The 12437-nt window shown below is 39.4% G+C and overlaps 1 protein-coding gene across 1 annotated transcript in view; it reads left to right on the top strand.

The window, feature by feature from the left end:
* The first annotated feature begins 10982 nt into the window (after positions 1–10982).
* The window catches only part of LOC108729533 (uncharacterized), a 2230-nt gene continuing 775 nt past the window's right edge, over positions 10983–12437 (top strand). The window contains exon 1 of the mRNA XM_018458697.1: positions 10983–11183. Coding sequence (XP_018314199.1) covers positions 10983–11183 — 201 coding nt within the window. The remainder of the gene's footprint in view (positions 11184–12437) is intronic.

Here is a 12437-nt window from a genome sequence, read left to right as displayed (position 1 = left end):
TCCTTCTGCGTGCCAGTTCTGGTGATTATTCTGGATCTCGGTGTTAGGAACAAAGATGTATTTCCATGCGTTATAGGCAATTCATGGTAACCGTGTTCGACGTATCGTAGTTTGACCTCCACTGGGATGCATTTAACCAGATGGATCACTTCTCCTGTCGTGACGGCTGTATGTCCTGGTTCTCGTGTGATTCGGAAGGCCATTTCGTCCGGGGCGATGCTGGCGAGAGTCAGTGCGTTCTGTAGTACTTGGCGTTTGAGAGCGCACTTCTGTTCCATAATGTCGCGGTATAGTTGCGTGAGCTGTGTTTTGATGTGCTTTTCTACGTAGATAAACTTGGAATTTACGTAGAGAAGTATGTCTAAGTTTTCGACAGCGACCTTCGTTCTACTGTTAAAGGTCCGTCCTTTCTGTGTTTCCAAGATGAAGAGCTTCGGGTGCTCCGTTTGTGCTAGTCTGAATCCGCACACGTCTATATCTGAGGTCTTTGTGAGTGCGAATGTGGTGTCTTGAGTAGTCACTGTATATATCGTAGGCGTTGATTGATTCTTCTTGGATGATAGCTTGGTTGCCAATCCTTCGTACAGGATGTTGTATTGATCGAAGTGGCAGTGATCAATTGGTAAAGGGGGCCAGTATGATTCCGCTCCATTGCTGTTCATACAGTATCCCGGTGTTAGTGAGCAGCGGGTACCTGAAGGTAAGATGACTTGCCTTGTCGATCTCTTGATTGGTGCTATCGAATTTAGAGTTATCTGACCGTTGCTTGGACGAGTACGTTTTCCCATGTACCATATCCATCGGTGTACTGTGCTCCCGTGCACCTGCCGTCTACAGATGCGGAACCTGCGAGTGTGATGCTTCTTAGATTGGTGGTATTTTGTTGAATGCGGTCGACTTCAGCGTTGGCTATTTTAATCGATCTTGTTTCGTGTAGTCTTCGGCATCCGGATTCTCCGAGTTCTTGCAAGTATTCGCGTCTGCCATTGTGTACTGCGGACACGTGCGAGCTCATGCCGCAATAGAGAATCGTTCTATCGATCTCTACCTTGCATTGTGTAACCGTGGTGCGGTCATAATCTGTTAACTGCATGAGTTGCAGATAAATTTCCTCCTCTTTAGGTTTGAGATGCTCCATGTTGCACTCGCCGATATCGAGTAGTGATAGCGTGGTGATATTAAATCCTTCTCCTCCGCAATCGTATCCCACGAGGCCCTTGGCGGCGGGGATTATCAAGGTGAGGATGGCTAAGAAGAGGGTCATTATTCGTCTTCGGTGAAGTTGGCGATGTCCTCCGATGGCCTGTTCGGTGCGACCCCTCTCTCTTCTTCGTAGGCGGGGAGTAACTTAAGTTTATCTGTGTGAACTATTCGCGTTCTAAGGTTAGATATTCGGATTTTTACATTGTTATTTTTGAGTACTTCGATGATTTCGTACGGACCCGTGTATTGGTCCCCTAATTTATGTGTAGATTCTTTTAGTAAAAATGCTTTATTTCCAAGTTCAAAGGATTTTGGGTTTGCGCGTTTATCGTAATATCGCTTTGACTTTATTTTAGCGGAAATGAGGTTATCGCGGGCACTCTCTTGCGACGTTCTAATCTTATTATATAATTCCTCGAGGTAATGTGTATAGCTTTCGTTATTTATATCTTCCGGGAGGGTTTGACTAGTCGGTACCCTTACCGTTTTTGCGAATATGAGTTCATGAGGTGTATATTTTGTTCCTTCATGCACACTTGTGTTGTATGAAAAGCAGGCTAATTTTAAGTATTTGTCCCAGTCTTTCATATTTTTTATCGTCTGTTTCAAGTATTCCCAAAGGACATGATGTGAACGTTCGACGGAGCCGTTTGTCTATAAGCAGTGGTTTTGTATTGTTTAATTCTAAATCTTTTTGCTATTATTTTCATCAAGCTGTTTAAGAAATGTGTGCCTTGATCTGTCAATAGGGCTTTGGGAGCTCCGTATGAACAGATAAAGTCATTTATTAGTGCATTGGCTACATCGATCGCTCCTGAGTTTTTTAACGGTATAGCGGTCGAGTGTTTGCTTAGCAGGTCTTGTATCGTTAATATATATGAATTACCTGACTGTGACGTGGGGAGAGCCCCCATGATGTCCGTAGTGTTGCGTCCCCAGGCTCCACAATTTCAAAAAATAAATATATATATCTGAACAGAGGGGACGAGGGTACTTACGGGGGTATAATAAGTCAATGATCTGATTCCGATTGTCGAACACGAGTGTGAGATAAACATGTAACCGTAAGTTCGAGGGCGTCGTATGGCCTGTCACCAGATAGCAAAAGATATTCAAGAAAATCTCTATGCGCGGTAAGACATAAAATGCAAGATGAAACGGTATGGAAGTCTATAGTTATGACACTGTAGTTATCACATTCAATCTAGTACCCGAGCGGACCGTACTGGATGTAATGTCTAATAACCTTGTCATAAAAACTAGGATCGTACGCGGATTTATCTTCGTGGCAGTCTGAATACAAGACAGCGTTATTTACTCTGTGATTGTAATACGTTGCAACGCAACCTGACGCGGTGTCGGCCCAGCGCTGGAACGGAAGAGTTCTATTCGAACTACTGGGAATTTGGTAATATTGCGACGTTGACGGACACATGGATAACTGGAAATATTATATATGCAGGATGTCGTTAATAGGTATTACGACTGACTCTTCGGATTCCGTAAAGATGAGGTCCGAAAACTGCGTGTATTGTCTCAAGATATTTAAACATGCAGGACACACGTTTGTAAATCTGGAAGTCGGTATCACACGACTACAATTAGCGCAATGGTATTTTATCAATCTTGTTCCGATATGCAGAAAATGTTTAGTTATACGACTGTAAGTGTGTGACGGCAAATAAGAGTTATCGTCGTGACACTTCTGGCAAATAGTATTTTCGTTGACGGTGAAGTACGTTATCATGCAGCAAGTTGCGGTATCTAAGAATGCAGTGAGCGCGGCGGCATGAATTACTTGTAAATTTCTAGATGATCTCGGTAATGGACACATGTAAGAGAATGGTGTTGCTCAATTACAAGGACTTCGACCGGTGAGGTGTAATTCAACCTCAGCGTTCTATTCGTTGTGATTCGCGGTATAATTATTAATTAATTATCGTGGAATTATTCACTGTTCAAATGGCGAGGTGTAATTCAACCTCGTCATGTACTAACAAGTGCAATTACACAGTTATGTAATTAATAAAAGTGTTGTGTTAAGAATATTAATTTCTTCCTACCTTTCGTTGATACTGGAATGGTATAGAATCGTCTAGCTTCCTTCCTGCCTTCCTTCCTTCCTTCTAGTAGTTGACGGTAGTTCGATGTATTATTTATCGTATGTTTAATTCGTCGCGTTGTTTATTTAATTTAATTCGCTTATTTGAGGATAGGTAATAGAATGAGAACACTGAATTTAAGCGTAGTTTAAGAATATATAATTATAAACTTAATTATACAAAACTCCTTACGATTAACTTCAATTATTAAGAAATAGTAAGTTCCGGATTTATACGGGAATGTGACGCACGGCGGACGCGCGGAGAGAAATGATTTGGCAAAGTTGTCAGGCTTAAACTCGGTATACGAGGTATGCTCGGAATAAGCTGACGGTTCACTCTCTAACTCTGACGTTCAAAATCTCCGATGCTCACTCGAATGGAGCGTCTTATACAGGGTGAGGCAAAAGTATGGAAACCCCCGAATAACTTCTGACGAGGGCATTTTACGAAAAAATTTTAAATACAAAAGTTTTAGGAAATTTCTCAGGCTTTTCAGTGGTGACCTTGAATTTGACCTTGATCGTGACCTTGAAGGTCATATGAAGGTCAAGTTCATTTTCGTGACGTCGTAGAGCGGGGGTACGCTGGATCACTGAGTAGCCAGCGTCGTCACTGCCGGGTCCGTGTCGAATTTGCCGGCGCCGCTCTGGCGGGGGATCAGCGGAGCCTCGTTAGCCTCGTTAGCCTCAGGGATCACGTTCTCTTGGTTCCTTATCGTACTTTTTCTATTACAGCTTATCGCATAGTGCTTCTATTACAGTTGTAGCGTCGTTTTTATCGGGTTCGTGGAATTTTATCTTATCATATGGCAGCTTTATTATTGTTCTTAAAATTTACCTTATCGTATAACATATTATTATCTTATCGCATGGTGCTATATTACGGTTCTTAGAATTTATCTTATCTTATCAAATGGTTTATTTCTGTTCCTAGAAATTATCTTATCTTATCAAGCGGTTTATTTCTTTTGCGCAAGAGGTAATATTTATTCGAGATATGAAGTAGGGAACAAGAGTCATCATTAGATTACAGTATAAAGATTACAATTTCCTGTTGTGAAAGATTTGACATTCGAGTGAAGATAATTGTTTATTAAGGTTTATCTTTGAGGAAGTGCGATACGAGAAATGTGACTAGTTAGATAAAGGAAAATGCTGTATGATTAATCTTATTCGTTAAACATATACATATATAATTAGTTAATTAATTCTTAGTACGGCGATATGTTTTAAGGTAATAAAATGATTATTCTATAGCTGTGTGATTATAATATTCGGTGGTGTAATACACGAGATGAAATTGTTATTATTAATAATTAAATGTTAAAGTTTTTGGAATACATATGTTTTCTTATTTCTAAGTGTTTGAAATTTGGGGATGTAACACCCCCCCCCCTTATTTTAAAATGTTGACGCATGTTAACATTTTACGCTGGAGATCCCGCATTCTTATTGTCCTCTAAGTATTTGCGTAGATCACTATATGTATATCGCGGTGCTTTCGCATTAAATTCACTCATTTCGTTTTTGCACTCATCACTTGGACTTGGGTTGGCATGGAGTGTTTCAAGGGGTGTGAGAGGGGTCAACGTTGGTTGATCCTACTTGCTTTTCCGATCTTCTCGTGGACTTCATCCGAGATGCAATAACAGGTGAGTCATTGAACTCCATACGGCTCCTAGTAGATGCATGCTCCAGCCATACATTGAATGTAGAGCGTACCCATGGATGATGGTGTCGATTACCAGCTTTGTTACTCGTATGATGACGAAGATTGCTATGATTCCTGCGCTGGCTGATCCGAACGTTACGAATCCTGCCCACAATCTTGCTCCGGTTGACGCAGCTGTTCGGTTTAACGAGTCCTCGTCTAGCAAGTTGGTGATGGATACTGTGCCTGGTTGTATCGATCCTCCTAGTGCTCCGCGAGCCAATGTGTTTAACATTGATGGTTTTTCCACGGGGAACATAATATGGGACCTCAGCCTATTGAGGTCTTCGTCGCTATATATGCCACTAGTGGCGAGAGACGTCGGGCTCACGTAGTACCATTTTGGTTTAGTTAACGGCTGAATAGTTGGCGGTGATAATACCTCTATCGGTTTTGGCGTCAATCTGAACCATGCTCCGTGTATCTTGTACATTGTGGGGAGCAAATCGCTGCAATCCTTCTGCGTGCCAGTTCTGGTGATTATCCTGGATCTCGGCGTTAGGAATAAAGATGTGTTTCCATGCGTTATAGGCAATTCATGGTAACAGTGTTCGACGTATCGTAGTTTGACCTCTACTGGGATGCATTTGACCAGGTGGATCACCTCTACTGTCGTGACGGCTGTATGTCCTGGTTCTCGTGTAATTCTGAAAGCCATTTCGTCCGGGGCGATGCTAGCGAGAGTCAGTGCGTTCTGGTAGTACCTGGCGTTCAAGAGCGCACTTCTGTTTCATGATGTCGCGGTATAATTGCGTGAGCTGTGTCTTGATGTGCTTTTCTACGTAGATAAACTTGGAATTTACGTAGAGAAATATGTCTAAATTTTCGACAGCGACCTTCGTTCTGCTGTTAAAGGTCCGTCCCTTTTGTGTTTCCAAGATGAAGAGCTTCGGGTGTTCTGTTTGCGCTAGTCTGTATCCACACACGTCTATATCCGAAGTCTTTGTGAGTGCGAATGTGGTATCCTGAGTAGTCACTGTATATATTGTAGGCGTTGATTGGTTCTTCTTGGATGACAGTTTGGTTGCCAATCCTTCATATAAGATATTGTATTGATCGAAGTGGCAGTGATCAATTGGTAAAGGAGGCCAGTATGATTCTGCTCCATTGCTGTCCATACAGTACTCCGGTGTTAATGAGCAGCGGGTGCCTGAAGGTAAGATGACCTGCCTTGTTGATCTCTTGATTGGTGCATCTATTGAATTCAGAGTTATTCTGACTGTTGCTTGAACGAGTACGTTTTCCCATGTGCCATATCCGTCGGTGTATTGTGCTCCTGTGCACCTGCCATCTACAGATGCGGAACCTGCGAGTGTAATGCTTCTTAGATTAGTGGTGTTTTGTTGGATGCGGTCGACTTCGGCGCTGGCTATTTTTATCGATCCAGTTTCGTATAGCTTCCTGCATCCTGATTCTCCGAGTTCTTGTAAATATTCACGCCTGCCGTTGTGTACTGCAGATACGTGCGAGCTCATGCCGCAATAGAGAATCGTTCTATCGATCTCTACCTTACATTGTGTAACCGTGGTGCGGTCATAATCTGTTAACTGCATGAGTTGCAGATAAATTTCCCCCTCTTTAGGTTTGAGATGCTCCATATTGCACTCGCCGATATCGAGTAGTGATAGCGTGGTGATATTAAATCCTTCTCCTCCGCAATCGTATCCCACGAGACCCTTGGCGGGGATTATCTAGGTGAGGATGGCTAAGAAGAGGGTCATTATTCGTCTTCGGTGAAGTTGGCGATGTCCTCCGATGGCCTGTTCGGTGCGACCCCTCTCTCTTCTTCGTAGGCGGGGAGTAACTTAAGTTTATCTGTGTGAACTATTCGCGTTCTAAGGTTAGATATTCGGATTTTTAGATTGTTATTTTTGAGTACTTCGATGATTTCATACGGACCCGTGTATTGGTCCCCTAATTTATGTGTAGGTTCTTTTAGTAAAAATGCTTTATCGCCAAGTTCAAAGGATTTTGGGTTTGCGCGTTTATCGTAATATCGCTTTAATCTTATTTTAGCGGAAATGAGGTTGTCACGGGCGCTTTCTTGTAACGTTTTTATTTTATTGAACAATTCCTCGATGTAATGCGTATAGCTTTCGTTGCCTGTGTCTTCCGGGAGGGTTTGACTGGTTGGTATCCTTGCCGTTTTTGCAAATATGAGTTCATGAGGTGTATATTTCGTTCCCTCATGCACGCTTGTGTTGTATGAGAAGCAGGCTAGTTTTAGGTATTCGTCCCAGTCTTTCTTACTTTTTATCGTCTGTTTCAAATATTCCCAAAGGACATGATGTGAACGTTCGAGGGAGCCGTTTGATTGTGGTCTATAAGCGGTAGTTTTGTATTGTTTAATTCTCAGCTCTTTAAGAGCTCGAGAAAGAAGAAAAATTAAACAATTTGTCAAAAAAGATAACTCTTCCTGCAGTGACGAAGAAACTGTTTCTTCTGTGTCAAATCTTAAAGTGCCATCAATTCAACCTGTTGAAATAGAAAGGTTAGTAATCTTGTACATATCTTGTACATCATATTCAGAATGCACTTACGATTTTATTAGCGACAAGTGGAATATAGCTAATCAAAAGTGCCTTATATGCCTTTTGATTTGCTGTACTCGATTTGTCAGCGTGTTAACAATGTTGTGAGCATGTTATGAATATGGGTCATATTATGAATATCTTGTACATATTTTTATATTTATTTTCTTTATTTCAGTTATTTACAAGAAACAGACAAAGAGAAGAAAAAACAGGAAGAGATGATGGAAGAGTTAAAAACATTAACTGAAAAAGTTGGTTTCACTTCTCATGTAAAGGCTTTAATGAAAGAGACATTTATAAAAAGAAAAGGAATTATTGACGCGTCGATTACTATAAGCACAGTCCTATCTAATTTCCCTTTTCTTTTGAAGGCTGAAATGGTAAATTATTTATTTTTTAATTTGATTTAGTAATCCCATTACCTGTATTTGTACAATAAATATTATCTCATATGTTTGAATTTTTTAGATCCTCTTTGAATTCAGTCTACGTGTAAATTTAAAGCTTAGCGACATATCTGAAAAAATTGATGCGTTAATTATGGAGTTGGGTTCTTTCCTTAAAATACCAGATGATACAATTTCAGAAAATAGGAAATTAAGTATTTTACAAAAGATTTACTCGAACTATAAGCCAAAAAGGACAGCAAAAAATGTTCAGTCACTATTCACTGTGAAGAATGTAATAAAGTTCAAATATTTTGTTCATTATATAATTTATTTTGCACTATGACATGTCGATACAAAACATTTTTATCTTTCTGTAGGCTTCATCGCCTCCTGGTGAAGAATTGACCACTAAAGAAACTGAAGGTCCACGACTAGTCATTTATGTGGAAGATAAAAATATAGTAGCTGCTTTTGTTGTTGCAGATGGAAAAAAAATAAAAATTAATAATCCTACTACTGAATGTCTTACAGTATTATTGGGAACCTATCATGCATGAGCATCACACTTTCCAGGCCCATATGTTTCTTCGTTGTCCATTTTTGATTATTTTGCTTTGAATACGCCAAACAATTATTCTTGCAAAATGTTTGACAATTTCAAGCGTGATTTTAGAAGATGGCGTTTAAACGTACATCAAAATGATGAAAATGCATAGCTTATATATACAATTGACTTACAAATCTATCATGTGTAGGTTATGTATATTAACATTTAATATTAATGGATTCAATTAACCAAGTTAGATGAACTAAGTATTATTTTTAAGTTTTCAGAGTGCAAGTTACATTACATTTACGTTAAAATTTAGTACTTAACAATATAAATGCTAACACATAATGTTATGTTGCATTTATCTTTTCGAGTGCAACATTTTAACTTAATGTAGAGTAATGCCTACTACACATTATGAATGCAATGAGCGATGAGCAATAGCCAATGAGAGCAGTTGCACAGCGTCATGTAAGAAAAAGCAGAGCTTTTATTGGGTATCGCTCATCGTTCATCGCTCATCGCGTCCAGTGTGCAGTAGCAGTAACTGCTGCTCTTTTTGTGAGATACTTTATTTTTAAAACAATTACAGATATTATAAAATAATGTTAAAAATTCGTGTTTCTTTAGTTCGAGTGTGCAAATCTTATATATGTGCAATGCTTATACATGTGCAAATGCTTACATACATATAAATTGTAATTGAGATTCTGTGCTTTTATGCAATAAATTTATGTTTTTCGATTAATATTTTATGAATTATTTATGCAAAACTATCCAATCAATTTTGCACGCATATAAAAATTTTGTTAATTAATTTATTAGACTGTATCGCGCAACTGAGAAACACTCATAATAAAAATGGCACAGATTTCAGGAAAATATAAATCTTGAAATTTTTGCTATATATATTGTTATGAATATGTTCTAGTCGCACGATACAGTTAGTAAACGTTATTGCGGACACAAATTTTTCTGGTAGTGCGAATCAATTCATAACATTTAAAGTGTGTTATTTTAATGCACTTTATCCTATTAACACATATTAAGTAACCGTATTTTATATATAATACATGGAAGTGTGTTTTTTTAACACACATAAGTGTGTTACTTTAATCTACCAGTTTTGTGTGTTAAAATTAGAGACATCCTTTAACATGCTTTAAAGCATGTTGTTTTAACACGTTTCTTTTTGCAGTGCGGTAGATACCGTGGTCGAGTCCATTCGAACTGTAATTTAAATTATAAAAATTCCTTTTATATTCCGATCGTATTTCACAACTTATCGAGCTACGACGCACACTTTATAATTAAGGAAATTGCTACTGCGTACGACGGACAAGTAGACATACTTCCAATAACCAAAGAAAAATATATATCGTTTACGAAACACGTTGACAGTACTAAAAAAAAAGAATCTCGAAATTGCATCAAATTAAGATTTATCGATTCTTTCAAATTTTTGAGTACAAGCTTTGATAAATTGGCGTCGTATCTCGATAAAGATAATTTAAAAATCGTACGTTCCGAATTTTCAACACTATCGAACGAAGAATTTGAATTACTCACGCGAAAAGGCGTATTTCCGTACGAATACGTTGACTGCATCGAAAAATTGCAGGACACGCGCTTACCACCGTGCGAATCATTTTACAGTTCGTTGACAGGCGATACCGTATCCGAGAGCGATTACGCTCACGCCGTGAACATCTGGCAGCGATTCTCTATTCGAACGCTTGGCGAGTCTGTACTTGAAAACCGATGTCTTGTTGTTGGCCGATATTTTCGAAAATTTTCGCGAAAGTTGTGTCGCGAGTTACGGGCTCGATCCCGCGCATTACTATACATTGCCCGGTTTCACATGGGACGCCATGCTAAAACACACACGTGTAAAATTTGAACTTCTCACCGACATAGATATGGTTTTGTTCGAGCGCGGTATACGCGGCGGCCTCAGTCAATGTTCAGGTAGATACGCGCAAGCCAACAACAAGTATATGCGTTCGTACGACCCATCGAAACCGTCGTCATACTTAATGTTATTAATGTAACTACGATGTTAACAATCTATACGGATGGGCGATGTGTCAACCATTGCCATACGCCAACTTTCAATGGGTCGAAGACGCGGCGAACTTTGACGTGAGCGCGATCGCTCCGGATTCACTCACCGGTTACATTCTCGAGGTTGATCTCGAGTATCCGCAGCATCTTCACGCCGCTCATGCAGACCTACCATTCTGTCCTATATATAAGTATATAGCCGCCCGGCACGCGTGAAGAGAAACTTCTCGCGACGCTGTACGATAAACAGCGTTACGTCGTCCATTACCGCAACCTGCAGCAATGTACTCGTCACGGACTTCGCGTAACAAAAATACATAGAGTGCTACAATTCGTTCAATCTCCAGGCTCCGTGAGTACATCGAACTCAATACAAATTTAAGAACTCGTGCGAAAAATGATTTCGAAAAAAAATTTATATAAATTAATGAACAACGCGGTGTTCGGTAAAACCATGGAGAATGTGCGCAATCACGTCGACGTAAAATTATTAACGAAATGGGACGGTCGTTACGGTGCAGAAGCAATGATCGCGAAACCGAATTTTCATAACCGTAGCGTCTTTGCGGAGAATCTAATCGCCGTCGAACTGCGCAAACTTGAGGTGAAGTTCAACAAGCCGATTTATGTAGGTATGTGCATACTGGACATATCGAAAGTCTGCTTGTACGAATTTCACCACGAGTACAGCACCGCTGTACAACGACAAATATAAAATTACGTACACTGAAACAGACAGAGTGATTTATCACATAGAATGCGCCGATATTTACGAGACGATGAAACGCGATATCGCTAGATTCGACACGAGCGATTATCCGGCGGGCAATGCGTACGGTATGCCTCTCGCGAATAAAAAAGTGCCAGGTCTGATGAAGGACGAAAACAACGGCACGATAATGACCGAATTCGTTGGACTCAGAGCGAAGATGTATGCTTTACGTGTAGATGGAAAGAAGGACACCAAAAAAGCAAAGGGTGTAAAGAGTAACGTCGTAGTGCGAACGATAACGTTCGACGATTACACGCGGTGTTTGAACGAAGAGATCGAAATGACTCGTCGTCAATCGTGTATACGATCTAAACTGCACGAGGTATACACGATATCCGAATCAAAAATCGCTCTGAGTCCATACAACGATAAACGGTACGTCGTACCGGACTCGACGGAGACGTTACCGTGGGGGCATTGGCGGATACCTTTGTATAATAATATCCATACTATGATACATATCCATATGTACCATAATATGATACATATACGTATCATATGTATTAGTATTTTAATGTACACTTTTTTTAAATTTATTATGTGTATTACTATTATTGTACTTTCATATAATATATATCGTATGTTTGTTATATTTCTACGTAGTATTAGTATTTTAATTTACACTTTATGTATCATACGTTTTAACATTTATATATTATACGTATTATATACTAGTATTTTAATTTTCACTTTATGTAACATAAGGATTTACATTTATATACATATTATATGAATTACTATTATTTTTATGTACACATGTATGTACGTATTCTATCTTTATATGCGTTGTTAAAAAAATAAAATAAAATAAAATAATGTATTTTGTATCATTATGTATGTATTTTGTATACTCCAAAACGAAGATGAGTGGGGAGTAATAAAAAGAAACGTTTATATACTTATATATTTTTTATATGTAGAACAAAAAAATACATGAATTAAAATTGTATCAAATGACATTGTTTTTGTGTATCCACGAATTGTGCGATCCATCGAATCCCAGCCACTTGACGTACACCTTGTCTCCTTTCCTGCGCAGTACTTTCTCCACGAGATACACGTCCGGATGAGTAGCGCGATGCAACTCGTGCTCGTAGAACGCTCCAGCGA

The sequence above is a fragment of the Mycetomoellerius zeteki genome, unplaced genomic scaffold, assembly GCF_001594055.1.
Source record: "Mycetomoellerius zeteki isolate Tzet28-1 unplaced genomic scaffold, Tzet1.0 scaffold75, whole genome shotgun sequence".
Classification (NCBI taxonomy): domain Eukaryota; kingdom Metazoa; phylum Arthropoda; class Insecta; order Hymenoptera; family Formicidae; genus Mycetomoellerius; species Mycetomoellerius zeteki.
The sequence above is the reverse complement of the archived record's forward strand: the minus strand, read 5'-3'. Positions and strand labels throughout refer to the sequence as shown.